A 15,000-nucleotide genomic window follows, 5' to 3' on the forward strand; every position below is an offset into this window, starting at 1 on the left:
CTCAATCGGTCGCAAAATAAAAATTGTGCACATTTTCTGCCCCTCCCCCTCCCCCCCCCCAAAAAAAATCCCACAAGGGCCACCCCAGCCAGCCAGCCAGCCTCCCAAAGATCACATAAAGCCTTGGCGGGATGCTGGTGGGACCTCTTGGAAAAATATGCTGTAAGTTATGTTGCTTATGCTGAAGAAATCTCTCTCTCTCTCTCTCTCTCTCTCTCTCTCTCTCTCTCTCAGCATCACACCACAGCCACCCACTACAGCCATTTATATCCTTAGCATTCGTTCTCCAATAAATACCGCCTTTATTCATTAAGCTTCAGACCATTTGGAGTGTTAATGGTGCTTCTAAATGAACGATCTGAACGACAAAATAGGAACACAGTCGATCTAGTCACTCCAAGCAATAAAGTCACATTCCTATGACTGTACTCTTATTTCTGACTTCTCACTCCCTTTCCTCGATACTTTCCCTTTCCCTTGTCTCCTTTCTTCCCCTCCTTTCTTCTCTCTCCTTCCCTTACATTCTCATTTCTTCCTCCCCAGATCTACCTTCGTCCTTCCCACTTCCCTTCCCCCATCCCGTTATTTCCCCTTTCTCCCTCATTCCCTCCCTCCTTCAGCTCCCTTTTATTTTTCCTCTTACTATCATCTCTCCTCCCTCTTTAATTCTTATCCATTTTCCTCCATCAGTCTCCCTTACTCCTTCCCCATCCCACTTTTGCCTTCTTTCCCTCTGCCCTTCACCTCCCTCCCTTTCTCCCATCCTTTCTTCCTCGATCCCTCTTCCAATCTCTTTTTCCCTCCCTGTCCTTTCTTCTTTCTCTCCCACCTCCAGGTAGCCTCCCTCCTTCCCTTTTCTCCTCCTTCTTCCTTCTCCTTCCCTCTTATCCCTTCTCTTCTTCCTCTTCCGTCTCTGTCCTCTCCCACTCCACCCCCTCCGAGTCTTAATGCCTTCATAGTTCTCAAAGAGTGATCTGACGTTTACGTGTTTTATGCTAGTGTTTTGGTGTGTGTGTGTGTGTGTGTGTGTGTGTGTGTGTGTGTGTGTGTGTGTGTGTGTGTGTGTGTGTGTGTGTGTGTGTGTGTGTGTGTGTGTGTGTGTGTGTGTGTGTGTCTGTCTGTCTGTCTGTCTGTCTGTTCGTGTGTGTCTGTGCATGTGTACGTGCGTGCGCTAAAAGACACCCATGGTTCGATCAATGGAGATATACGGCTTTCCTATTATCTGAATTGGACGGTTTAATCCACAAAACGCTGGCCTTCTCGTCATGTTCTTGTCTTGCCACTGGACAAATGGAAATAATACGGTCCGAAGAGATACAAGCCACGCGTAATGGATATTGTACAGTATACTATCTAACCATCTATCTATGACGTATCAATAGCACAGCATTTTATTTCTGTATGCTATATACATGTCACGTCAGGTCAGGTTAAGCTAGGCAGAATTAAGTCTTGTAAATTATATAAATTCAGTTAATAGCATGTTATTAACAACTACGTCACCAATCATTGTTCCGTCGCGAGGAAGTTGAAGGACGCTATGTACTCACCCGTGTTTGTCCGTCTGTTTGTGCACAACAAATCTCAAAAATTTGTTATCGGATTTCAATAAAATCTGGCGGATAGATGGGCACTGGGTCAAGGAAGAGTTGACTAGATTCTGAGATGGATCCAGAACCGAATGCAGAATAAATAACATTGGTGTAAGGGATGGTATGCCTTCTCTGAGACTGTGTCACAGGGAAGACTAAAACCATAGAATTAAATTCTTCGTCAACAACGATGGACTTAGGTTAGTTTATAAATCATAAATTACATTGGCGGTAGTGGAGGTATGCGCTCTCTGTGAGCTTTCTGGTTTGTATTTGTGCTGCTGATCAGATCTTCCACTTCAAATGAACGTTTTGTACTGGTACCACTGGCTATACCACCTACGTGCACCTATACATCTATTTCTCTCCTTAGATCCCAGTGAGATGTTTATAAGCATGACTGGTGGACCACTCCTAGCAGACGTGGTTAGGTAGCAGGGGTATCTTGGTCTAAGTTTGATTACGTTACGTTACGTTACGTTACGTTCTGTTAATGAATGATACCAAACCAACTTCTTTCCTTTCCTTCTCTGCTCAGATCCGAGTGAGATGTTCGTCAGTGAGGGTGGTGGACCTCCCCTAGCGGGTGTGGTGATGCAGCAGGCGTACCCAGGCGGCCCCATGTACACCATACCCGTGCACTGGACCCCCTTCATCGACCCATCCCTTATACCGGGACAGACGGCGCTCACCCCACTCGACCCCGCCTTCACCCACGTCATCGACCCCAAATCCCTACCTATTGACCCAGCCCACATCCTCCCGGTACAGCACGACGCTACCGGTTGCCCCGTGCAGGTCCAGGTACTGATATTCCTACTTTTTTACCTTTTACATGTCTTTTACCTGTCCTCATTATCATTGGTATACACCTTTACATCACTTTTCTATCATTTGTCATCATTTTCATTTAACATCATTGCCTGTCCCATTTATAATTACACATCTAGGTAATGCTCTCTCTCTCTCTCTCTCTCTCTCTCTCTCTCTCTCTCTCTCTCTCTCTCTCTCTCTCTCTCTCTCTCTCTCTCTCTCTCTCTCTCTCTCTCTCTCCCCTCCCCTCACTGCCATGTGAACTGTGTCTGATACCTTACTGTTTTTTTCGTGGATAATGATGATACAAATGATGATGATGATGATGATGATGATGGTCCTACAGATAAAGAGGGAAGCCTTTGAACTGCTCTTTCCTGGAACTTTTTGGCGTTTCCTTTTTAAAGAAACTCTTACCGTTCCCCTCTTTCGTTCCTCTCAATCTCGCCTCTTTTCTATAGTCTCCCCTCCCTCCACCCCATCTCCCGTTTTCTTCTGTACTAATGTTTACTATCTCCTCCTGCTCCCCTTTTTCTTTGGTCTCTCTCTCCCTCTTCCTCTACCTCTCTCTTTTGTGCAGTCTTTTCTCTCCCCCATCCCCTCTCCTTCTCCTTTACTCTCCCCCCCCATTGCTCCCATGTTCCCAAACTATTCCTCCTCTCACAGTCCCCTCCCCCCGCCCCCATCTCTGAATCTCCCTTCTGTTATATAGCCAGTTATTCCCCCTCTCCCCCTCCCCTCCCCCTTGTCTTTATAGTATTAGTTCCCTCCCGAGCGATTCTGCAGCACATCCCCCTACCCACGCCTCCCCTCTTCCCTCTACCCCCCCTACGGCTCCCTCCTACCCCAAGACTATTCCCCTTCTCTTATAAAACCCACCATTTCCCTTTCCCCCCCTCCCCTCCCCTCCCCTTGACCTTTTAATATCAGCTTAGCTTTCCCCCATTCCCGTCTTCAATCCCATCCCCTCCAAGCTTCCCCCATCCCCCTACTTCCCCCACTTGTTACAAAACCACTCTTTCTCTTCTCCCTCCCGTACCCCCCTTTTACAGCATCGTATCTCCCTTCCTTACCTCTGCAATGTTCTCCCTCCAAGCCTCCCTCTCTCTGTCTCCCCCTGCTATTGAAAACCTCTTACACTTATCCCTGTCTCCCTATCCTCCCCCTATCCTCCTCCCCTATCTCATCCTTCCGTTTCTCCTACCCTTTCTTGTCGTTTTTCCTATTCTCTCTGTCCCCTATTCCTTCTCAGTATCTCTTTAATTATCTATCTCTCCCTCTCCTCGTCCTCTCCTTCTTCCCTATTATTTTCTTTTACTATACTTCTCCTATCCTTTCTTATGCTTTTTCCTCCAGTTTCTATCCCCTATCCCTCTTCCCCATATCATCCCACCAGTATTATTCCTCCCTCTCTCCCTATCCTCCTCCCCCTCTCCATCCCCTTCTTTTTAGCAATTTTTCTCTCATCCTTTCTTTCGCTTTTCCTCTTCTCTCTATCCCCCATCCCTCTTCCCCATATCCTCCCTTTCCATTATAAAAAAATATTGTTCTTTCTCCCTCGTTCCCCATCCCCCACTTCCACTTCCCCGCCTCTCTCTCTCTCTCTCTCTCTCTCTCTCTCTCTCTCTCTCTCTCTCTCTCTCTCATTTTTTCTCCCCTGTGACCTCCTCAGAGGCTCTACGCTGCTCTGTCGAAGATCAAGACACCAGACCAACAATCTCTCTCTCTCTCTCTCTCTCTCTCTCTCTCTCTCTCTCTCTCTCTCTCTCTCTCTCCGTCTATCCCCTCATCTGGGCCAAAGGAACCCAATGCAAACCAAGGAGACGCGGCCGAAAAGATAAGACGCCGATAACGCTTGATAAAGAGACGTAAAGGCCGGTTAAGGAAGCTCCCTAACACCTCCTCATGAGCGATTTATTTTTTGCCTATTACTAACCATAAGAAACTGAGAAAAGTATATGGAAGAAACTGAGGGGAAAAAAAAAAACTAAATATGTCAAGATAAACTGTATAAAAAAAAAATGGCGAGAAATTTGGAAAAAAAAACAGTAAAAAAAAAAAAAAAAACTAACAAGAAAAACATATGGCAAAATAAACAGCAAATTGGAAAATATGAAGTAAACTATCAGGAGAAAAAACATGATAAAAACAGTAAAAAAAAAAAAATGAAGACACAAACTAGACACACACACACACACACACACACACACACACACACACACACACACACACACACACACACACACACACACACACACACACACACACACACACACAAAACAGAAAAGCAGACTTGGCAGGAAAATCAGGGAAAATATCAGGAAAAAAATATCTATCCATCTATCTATCTATTGTCAGGCGCCTTAATCCCTTATACGGGGTGGCCACAAAGAAATCGCCTCCACGTCACCTTGTCCCCCGCCATTTCACTGCCCTGCTCCCAATTCACACCCCCGTCTCTCATATATACTGTAGAGAGAAAAAAAAACATTATGGTAAAGCGAAGTGTTTGGCCTGAACTGTATAAACTCTTTAATGACTGTCCCAAATAACATATCGCTGGTAATTTATGAGATAATTTGCTGAAGATTTATTGGTGGGGTACCGGTATACTCTCTCTCTCTCTCTCTCTCTCTCTCTCTCTCTCTCTCTCTCTCTCTCTCTCTCTCTCTCTCTCTCTCTCTCTCTCTCTCTCTCTCTCTCTCTCTCTCTCTCTCTCTCTCTCTTATTCTGAATCGCCATCCTATTCTCTGAACTTAGGTAAAAGGAAAGAAAGTTTCTGTTAATATTAAGGTCGGACCACTTAGAAAAGACAACGACTGCATATACAGATACATAAATATTAAGACAGACAGACAGACAGACAGGTAGGCAGACAGATACCTATAAAGTCAATATAAAAACTGTCACAATACTACAAAAAACTGACACTAAAAAATGCAAAGGTTCACTGACAGTAATTTATAATCTTTAGGAGAACAAATAAACAATAAATAGATAAATAAGTAAATAAATAAATAAATAAATAATACTTCCGCAGTTTTGAGGGTTAATAAGGATCCCGTTTTCTTTGTCCTCAGGTGAAGGTGGACTCAAACGGGGTACCCATTCAGATTGAGCCCAGCGCCTTCACCGTCTCCCTCGACAGCATCCATAACCCACAGCCACAGCAAACCACACCGCAGGAGGAGGTAGGAGGAGAAGAGAAGACGACAGAGAGAGGAGAAGGAGGAGGGAAGACGGTAGGAGAAGAACGGGAGGAAAGCCAGGAACCCAAACCTCACAGGACTGATAAGGATGATGGGGTGGAGGAGAATGAGAGGGTATCCAGCAATGGTAATGAGGAAGATGAAGAAGGAAGTGGAAATAATGATGATGATAAGACAACAATAACACAAGAAAAGGAACAACAGTCTACCTCAACACACACCAACTCGTCAACGTCATCGGGCAAAAATGATGATGATGATAATGATGATGATGATGATGACAGGTTAACGAATGACCGGGAGGAAGACGGAGGAAAGGAGGAAGACGGAGGAAAGGAGGAAGTCAGAAGAACCGATGGGGAAAGATGCGCGGAGAAAACGGGGGTAGAAAACGGGGATGTGGTTGAAGGGGGCACTAAAGCAAGAAGCAAAAGACATAGTGATTCGTCTGATACCGGGACGGATAAGAAACACAAGCCCTCAACGGTGCCTTCAATTTCCCTCAAGAATGGTGAGACCGTACCTCCACCTCTACGCCAGGAGGAGGAGGAGAAGGAGGAAGAAGAAGAGGAGGAAGATGAGGAGGAGGAAGAGGAAGACATGCTAGCCAAAGAATCCGAAGAATGCTCAGACTCAAACGATTCTCAGGTAAGATAAGAATCACTTTTTTTTTTATTCAATCTTTGCGTAGCTGCCTAAAAGATATAGTTTCTTATCACTATTTTCATATTCTAACCTAGATTATTTTCCGCCAGTGAAGCAAGCATCTTTTTTAGTATGCATTTTCGGCTGTTAATAGATTTTCAAGTACTTAGAATGACTTAGATAATTACTACTATTATTCTTAGATGCTTGGTAGAGACAGCCTGGTTTTTCTGCACATATTTATTTTTGCGTAGTGTAACCAATTAGATATGATGTCTTGGCTAGTTTGCATTACTGTATTTGCCCTGATCCATTCTTTAAATATAAAGGTAAATTTCCAGAACCAAACCTGCCTTCAGTAAACTTAATCAATGCAAACACCTCACTGCATTACACAAAACCTACGCTAACTTTCATTCAGTTTTAATACACTCTCTTATAAGTATCTTTACCTGAAAATATTCCTTTCATCAATATAGCTTCTTGAAATCACTTTTCTTCACGGACCCAATCTTTCCCTTCTTAAAAATATATCTACTAGAATACATTTTTCTTCCTGGACCCAGTCTTTCTCTTCTTAAACACAATCCTTCGCCAACTCATTTTTTTTCCTCTTCACAACAATTTCCTGAAAAAACTTGCCTCTACACACTTCTTCCCCAGCATTCCACTTTCTCAGTCAATGTCCTCTTCCACAGCACATTCCCTCCGAGCTTCCCCCTCCCCAACATTCTCCTCCAACATTCCTCTCTTCTTCCCCATCACCTCCCTTTCCCAGCACTTGTTCAATTTCTCCTCTCCCCAACAGTATCTTCTTCCACAACATTCCCCTTTTCTCCAGCACTATTCCCCAACACTCCCCTCCTTGGCATTCCCTTCGCCAACACTCAATACCTCCCCAGCACTCTTCTACCCCAACCTCCCCCTCTACTCCACCACTCCTCTTTTTCCTCCTCCTCACCACGTCCCTCCCACAACACTGGCCATTTCCAACACTTTTCTTCTCAACATTTACCTCTTCATCTGCCGCGTCTTCCCTAACACTCCTCTTCTCCAACACATGACATTCTCCCAACACACTTCCCGTCACTTATCTTCTCTAACATTTTACCCCTACAAATTCCCTCCCCTCCATCACTCTTCTCTTTCCTGATACTTCCCTCCCCTCCACTCTTCCTCCTCACTGACCCCTCCTCTTTCCTCCATCAATCTTTCCCAAACATCTTCCTCCGCACAACTTCCCTCCCCTTCATCACTGCTCTTTCCCAGTACCTCCCTTCCACACCACTCTTCCTCCCCACCATCTCTCCCTTACACCTCTTCCTCCTAGTCCCCATTTCCCTTCCCCACCTTCATTAGCGAGACAACTATCCTTCCATCCTCTTACTAGGGTATAATAGCCTTTAATATGAGCCATCACGCCACACATTAGGACCTTCATTAACTCTTTATCTTCATTTACACTTTTTAATAAGAGATTATAAATTACATTATTATACGCTTAACCCTGAATAAATATGGTCACACACACACACACACACACACACACACACACACACACACACACACACACACACACACACACACACACACACACACACACACACACACACACACACACGCAAAATATCGATACCAGTATTTATATAACTCTTTCTCCCTCTATCTCCACACCCCACACAGAAGCCTTATGACCGTCCCCAATTTGCTTCCCAGTCCACTCCTATCTCTTTTATCTTATCTGTGTGTGTGTGTGTGTGTGTGTGTGTGTGTGTGTGTGTGTGTGTGTGTGTGTGTGTGTGTGTGTGTGATGAGGGGTGTAGTCATACAATCCATAGCTATTTGTACCGACAGAAAAATTATCTTTTTTTTTTTTTCATTTATTCTTACTGTCACCATGTTGTTATTTAGACTTTGAGGGACTCTCTCTCTCTCTCTCTCTCTCTCTCTCTCTCTCTCTCTCTCTCTCTCTCTCTCTCTCTCTATCACGCATTCTTTGCCTCCCTCTCGTTCCACTCAACGTGTCTTAGTCTTGTAAATCTGGAATATTTACTGAGAGAGAGAGAGAGAGAGAGAGAGAGAGAGAGAGAGAGAGAGAGAGAGAGAGAGAGAGGAGGGGGGGACAGCAATTACAACAAAAGATGGGGGGGATTAGAGCAGTGAAGAAGAATGGAAAGAGGGGGTGGGGAGGGGAGGAGGAGGAAGAGGGAAAGAGACGGGAAAACAGAGAGGGGAAGAGGGGCAGAGGGAAAGGGAAGAAGGTAGGAAGGAAAGGAATGATAGGATGAAGGGGGGAGGGGGAAAATGAATGGAAAGAGAGGTAGGATGGAAGGAGTAGAATGGAAGGATGGGGAGAAGGAAGGAAAGAAGGGGGAGAAGGTAGGGATGAAGATGGAGAAGGAAGGGCAGAAGGGAGGAAAGAAAAGGGAGAATGAAGGGAAGATGGGAGGAAAGAAGGAAGGGAAGGAGAGGAAGAAGGAAGGGAAGGAGAGGAAGAAGGAAGGGAAGGAGAGGAAGAAGGAAGGGAAGGAGAGAGGACAGAAAGAGGAATGTGGGAGGGAAGGATTAGAAGGCAGGGGAGGAAAGAGGGAGGAGAGGAGGGGATAAGAGAGAAGGAAGGTATGAAGAGTGTAGTAGGGAATACAGGAGAAGAAGCAAGAAGGGGGAGGAAGAAGGAAGAGAGGGAGAAGGAGAAGAGAAGGGGAGAGGAGGAGAGAAACGAGAGAAGCGGGATTAAAAATAAGCAGAGAAAGAGACGGGAAAGAGGGGTAGAACACACGAAGGAAAGCAAGAAGAAAAGGTGAGACGCTGGAAAAGAGGAGGGAGAAAGAGAAAAGAGGAGAGGTTAAAGAGGGAAAAGAATGAGGAAGAAAGTATGGAAGGAAAAATGTGAACAAAAAGGCACATGTAGAGAGAGGAGGAAAAATCTTAGAAATGGGGGAAAAAAGGGGAAAGGTAGGAAGAAAGGAGGAATTGGATGGAAGGAAAAGTGCCAGGAAAAGGAAATACCAAAAGCTACAAGGAGAGAGGGAGAGAGAGGGAGAGGGAGGGAGAGAGAGAGAGGCGGGAGAAAAATTAGAGATGGAAGTGTTTCGAGAGAGCTTATGTCTAAAATGGCCGCGGATTACGGAGAATTAAAACGGTTGTGGAAGCAGAGGATGAGAGTGAGAGAGAGAGAGAGAGAGAGAGAGAGAGAGAGAGAGGGGCAAATAACAAACATCTGTAAACAAGTCATTAAACATCTCAGAGGAGGTGGAATGAAGGACAGTGAGAAAATAGAACCAGGAAGAGAGAGAGAGAGAGAGAGAGAGAGAGAGAGAGACATTGGTCCAAGTGTCTGAGTGAGGCTGACAGACGGGTAGATACATAGTGATAAAACTCTCTCTCTCTGTCTGTCTGTCTCTCTCTCTCTAAAACTCTCTTCCTCTGTTCTTTTAATCACGCAGTTTTCCTTCACGAATCACTCCCTGTTACCGCTTTCATCCCCTCATCATCTTCCTTATCTTTCTTTTTCCTTGACTATCCTTCATTTTATTTTCTTCTCCATATACTTCCTACTTTCTGTGCCCTATCCCACTGCTCTTTGGTGTTCCCATCTATGCACATCTTCCCCTTTCCTTTCAAGATAAACTGTCTCATTTCCTTCCTGCCCATGGTATCCCCTCCTTTCCTTTCCTTTTCCATGGACCCCCTCGTCTTTCCTCTCCCTCTCTCCCCTCTCAGTATTCCTCTCCCCTTCCCCTTCATTCCATGCCTTTTCACACTGTTCTCTCCTTTTCACTCCTTTCTAGACACCCCCTTTCCTTCTAACCTCATTCCCTTATCCATCCTTCCCTCCTCTCTGAATACACTTCTTCTTCATTCCATTCTCCTCCCTTCCCTTCCCTTGTCTGTCTCTCTTTTCTCCATCCTCTCCCAAATATCCCCCTCCTTCCCCTTCCTCTCCCTCTCACCCCCTACTCTACCCCTCCTCCACTCCCTTTCCCTCTCATCTCATGTCTGTCTTTCTTTTATCCATCCTTTTCCAAATACCCTCTTCCTCTCCCCATGTCCTCCCCTTTAAAAACCAACCCCTTCCTTCCTCCCCCCCTCCCCTCCCCCCCTCCTCTCCTCTCCATCCCTACCTCTCACTCCCTCCCTTGTTCCCCCTTTCCCTCTCCGTACCCAACACTACCAATGCCCCGTATTCTCGTAACACCTTTTCCTAAGCGACTTATTTTGCTTCTTACATCTTACTGTCCCGGTCTGTGTTACATAAATCCTACCAATATCGCCATACTCTGCATAAATAACGTACAAAACGACACTAACCATGCACATCCAAAAATAAATCGCTACGGAAGAGGTGTTAGGGAGCTTCCATACCCGACGAGAATACGAGCCCAAGATTTACATGCGGTAATGAGGAAGCCTGTCAGTCTAACAGCGGCATAAAGTGTTGAGAGAGAGAGAGAGAGGGAGGGAAGGACCCACCAGTATTGCCAAAGATATGCTACGGATGCATGTTGTGTGACTCATATTGTACATACATACGGATACACTCACTTGGATTTGGTGTGTGTCTGTGTGTGTGTGTGTGTGTGTGTGTAATTATTCACCAGATAGGTCAGGATCACGTGATGGTTGTGATCAACTTTATTTATTTATTTTTACCCTCCCGGAAGAGAACTGAGAGCTCGTGTAGTCCTATCTAAGGATAAAACCTTTAGGCCTACCTTCACACGCATACCCCCATCCCCTTGCTCAAGAGGGACGGTAACCAACTTTCGCATCCCGAGCAAGGAGCAAATCCCCGTCTCAGCAGATGCTAGGCGACAGCGTTACCACTGAGCCGTCGGTGCCAAAAATAAAATTTGCTGGACACAATTGTTCACTATTATAAATCAAGGCCTTAACATCATCATCATCCTGTTTCAAGTATTAAATGAGGTGGGCAGGATAATCAACAACGAAACGAAAACGAATATATTAAAGATACACACACACACACACACACACACACACACACACACACACACACACACACACAGGCACTTAACATTCGCCGCTCACAAACTAATAATAACCCCGACCAGTGTCAGAATTGATGATAAATTCCAATACACAAACTTCCCTAAGCAAGAATACCATATGCTTATTAATACAGCACTTCCTCACTTCCTTATGGACAGGCAAGGCGCATGGATTGAATGTCACCCCCTCCCCCCCCTTCCTCTCTCTCTCTCTCTCTCTCTCTCTCTCTCTCTCTCTCTCTCTCTCTCTCTCTCTCTCTCTCTCTCTCGATATAAATACACGTACAATAAACATAAATTTATATTCATTTTTACACATCTCTATATAAATACAGGAAAATAATAAGCACCTGCTCCCCCCCCCTCTCTCTCTCTCTCTCTCTCTCTCTCTCTCTTTCACACACACACACACACACACACACACACACACACACACACGTGCCAAGTTAAATAATCACTGGGCGACGTCTCCCTCACTGACTCACTCTCCCACTCACTGCCAACATCCTCCTCCACCTGTGCCAACATTACCCACCTCTGCCAACTTCCTCTACCTTGCCAGTGCCTCCCCTCCCCCTTCAAAAGACATCCTTCTTCCTACATGCCAACTCCTACTTGTTTCCCATAACTATGCCAACACCTCTACACCTACACTACCATTACATATTTACCAACACCCAGATACTCTTCCTTTTCTGTGCCAACTCCTACACCTATACTACCAACACCTAATCTTATTCTATCTACCAACAACCTCAGACAACCTTCCTTCTCTATGCCAACTCCCTTCTGTCCTCTGTCTCTATGCTAAAGTCTTGCACCTGCACTACAAACACCCAGACACTTTTCGTTCACTATGCCAACTCACATGGATTTGGTGTGTGTTTAACACGTACACAAACAACACCCAACTATATTCCAACCCTGCCAACACCCATCCTGCCAACTCCAATACAGTCTCAGTATCCTTCCCTTCATTGGGCCAACTTCCAGTCTTGTACCAACTTTACCAACACCCATCCTGTTACTCATACCATAGTGCTTAAGTCCTCTTCTCCACTATGCCAACACCCAGTCCAATTTTACCAACACCCGCCCTATTCCTTGCAAACATTCCATCACCTGTATACGCAGAATGTTAACAATCCATCTCAGCCGTACTCTGAGTGAAACTGGAGACTTCTTAACACCTTTTCCTTGGCAAATTATTCCGTCTACTACACCTTAACATTTTCTTGAAAGTCACTTACATCGTTTTAATACCAACACTTCCACCTGCCCCCCCCCCCCACAATGCAAACACCAACACCCCTGCCCCCCCACCAAACCAACACTCACAAGCTCTGATATAACAACACCCCCCCATGTTCCCCCACTGTACAAACACCTTCACCCCAATAATTCCACCCCTCTTCCCCCATGATGCCAACACCCCACCCCTGCTCCCCCACTAAACCAAGACCACAAGCTCTAATATAACAACACCATCACCCCTCCCCCTCACAATGCCAACACTCCCACCTCACCCCCCACTATGACAACACCCTCACCCCACCCCCCACTATACCAACACCCTCACTCCACCCCCCACTATACCAACACCCTCACCCCACCCCCCACTATACCAACACCCCACCCCACCCCTCACTATACCAACACCCCCACCTGTGTCCCACTATACCAACACCCCACCCCACCCCCACTCTACCAACGCCACCACCCCTGTTCCCCCACTGAACCAACACTCACAGTCTCTGATATACCAACACCCCCACCTGTACTCCCCCCACTATGCCAACACCCCCCGCAAGGTACCCCATCTCTAGCACTAAAATAACCCCGGGGAGTGTGTATAGAGGGGCGAGGGGATCGGGGGGCGAAGCTTACAAACTCACTCACCTCTGGTGCAACATGAGAGATGGGGAAGGAGGGAAAGTGGTGGAGGGAATGGAGGGAGGCTAGAGGAGAGGAGAGAGAGAGAGAGAGAGAGAGAGAGAGAAAGAGAGAGAGAGAGAGAGAGAGAGAGAGAGAGACAGACAGACAGACAGACAGACAGACAGACAAAGAAAAACTGAAAGACTACAGAATCCCTCTCTCTCTCTCTCTCTCTCTCTCTCTCTCTCTCTCTCTCTCTCTCTCACAAGCCATCACCACGCTCTGCTACGCGGAAACGAGTCTCTCTATTGTGTTTACATTAGGCTCACCTGACCACCATTACGCCCACAGAGGCCTTTCATCACCCCCTTGTAAGAACATCCTTGAATTTTAACACCTCTCTGAACAGCCATTTGAAGGGCCATTTGAACAGGAATTTGAACAGAAAATTGAACAACTATTTGGGGCTTTGTTCACCTCCCCACAGGCATAGAGAGGGGGATGCTTGGTTTGTCTAAGTGGGGGGAAGGGGGAAGATTAAAGATGGGGTTATGTACGAGGTGCCGTAGTTGTAAAGTTTAATGTGTGTGTGTGTGTGTGTGTGTGTGTGTGTGTGTGTGTGTGTGTGTGTGTGTGTGTGTGTGTGTGTGTGACAGAGAGAGAGAGAGAGAGAGAGTCGGGTTGAACAAAAGAAAAAGCTGAAATGAGAACAGGAAGTAGAGCTAATGAGGTGGAATCAGTGAGAAGATGCAGAAATACACGACACATCTCTTTAAGAAAATAACAGAAATGAGAAAAAGAAATGAAGGAAATGGGAGCGAAACACTGGAAGAGGAAGAAAAAAGAAAAGAAAATATGAAGACAAATGAGACAGAGGAATGAAGAAAAAGGGAAGACAGGAGTGAAATAATCCAACGACCCAAGACGTAAACAAGAAACAGGTGAGGACATTATTAAAGAAATGTAAAAAGAGATGGAAGAAAAATTACAGCACAGAATGAACAGAAGAGAAAAAGAAGACAAGAAGAAGAGATAAAGAGTTAAGGAAAGACAAGAGAAAAAAAAAATTGAGGAAGAGAAGACAATAGAAAAGGATGAAGAGGCGAACAGAGGCTGAGGGGAAAATGCCGATGAAGGAGTTAGGAATTGGAAGAGAGAAAGAAAAAGTACCTATGAAGGAGTTAGGAATTGGAAGAGAGAAAGAAAAAGTACCAATGAAGGAGTTAGGATTTGGAAGAGAGAAAGAAAAAGTACCAATGAAGGAGTTTGGAATTGGAAGAGAGAAAGACTGAGAGAAAGAAATGTTGACTGCGTGGGAAGGAGTGGGTGGAGGAAAAACGAAGGAGGGAGGAGAGAAGGAGAGAGGAGGAAGGATGACATAAAAGCGTGTAAATATGGTCACAAGATGCGGAGGGGGAGGAAAATAGGAAGGAAAGGAGGTATAAAGAGAGAAAGTTAATCATCATCATCATCATCATAATCATCATCGTGAGAGTTAATCATCATCATCATCATCATCATCATCATCATCGTGAGAGTTAATCATCATCATCATCATCATCATCATCACCAAAAGACGGCAGAGGAAAGCACAAGAGGGAAGTTACTGAGATAAAAAAGAAATGAATGGAGACGTGCAATATGATAAAACTGGGAGGAGGAGGAAGAGGAGGAGGAGAAGGAGGAGGAGGAGGAATGGAGATAAAAAGGAAACGGAAATTAAGTAACATTATGAAAAAAAAAAAATAAGTCGGTGGGAAATGCAAGAAAAAATAAAGGACAGAGGAAGAAGGAAGACTAAAATCACATCATCATCATCATCATCACCACCACCGCATTTAACACCATCTTTAT

General features: G+C 45.3%; 1 protein-coding gene across 1 annotated transcript in view; it reads left to right on the top strand.

The window, feature by feature from the left end:
• LOC145416273 (uncharacterized) overlaps positions 1 to 15,000 on the top strand; it is an 81,644-nt gene that overhangs the window by 25,001 nt on the left and 41,643 nt on the right. Inside the window, exons 6-8 of the mRNA XM_080285271.1 lie at positions 2,131 to 2,396; positions 5,486 to 5,741; positions 5,940 to 6,262. Coding sequence (XP_080141397.1) covers positions 2,131 to 2,396; positions 5,486 to 5,741; positions 5,940 to 6,262 — 845 coding nt within the window. The remainder of the gene's footprint in view (positions 1 to 2,130; positions 2,397 to 5,485; positions 5,742 to 5,939; positions 6,263 to 15,000) is intronic.

The sequence above is a fragment of the Coenobita brevimanus genome, chromosome 105 (assembly GCF_032717465.1).
Source record: "Coenobita brevimanus isolate Jiangsu-jjx chromosome 105, ASM3271746v2, whole genome shotgun sequence".
Classification (NCBI taxonomy): Eukaryota; Metazoa; Arthropoda; class Malacostraca; order Decapoda; family Coenobitidae; genus Coenobita; species Coenobita brevimanus.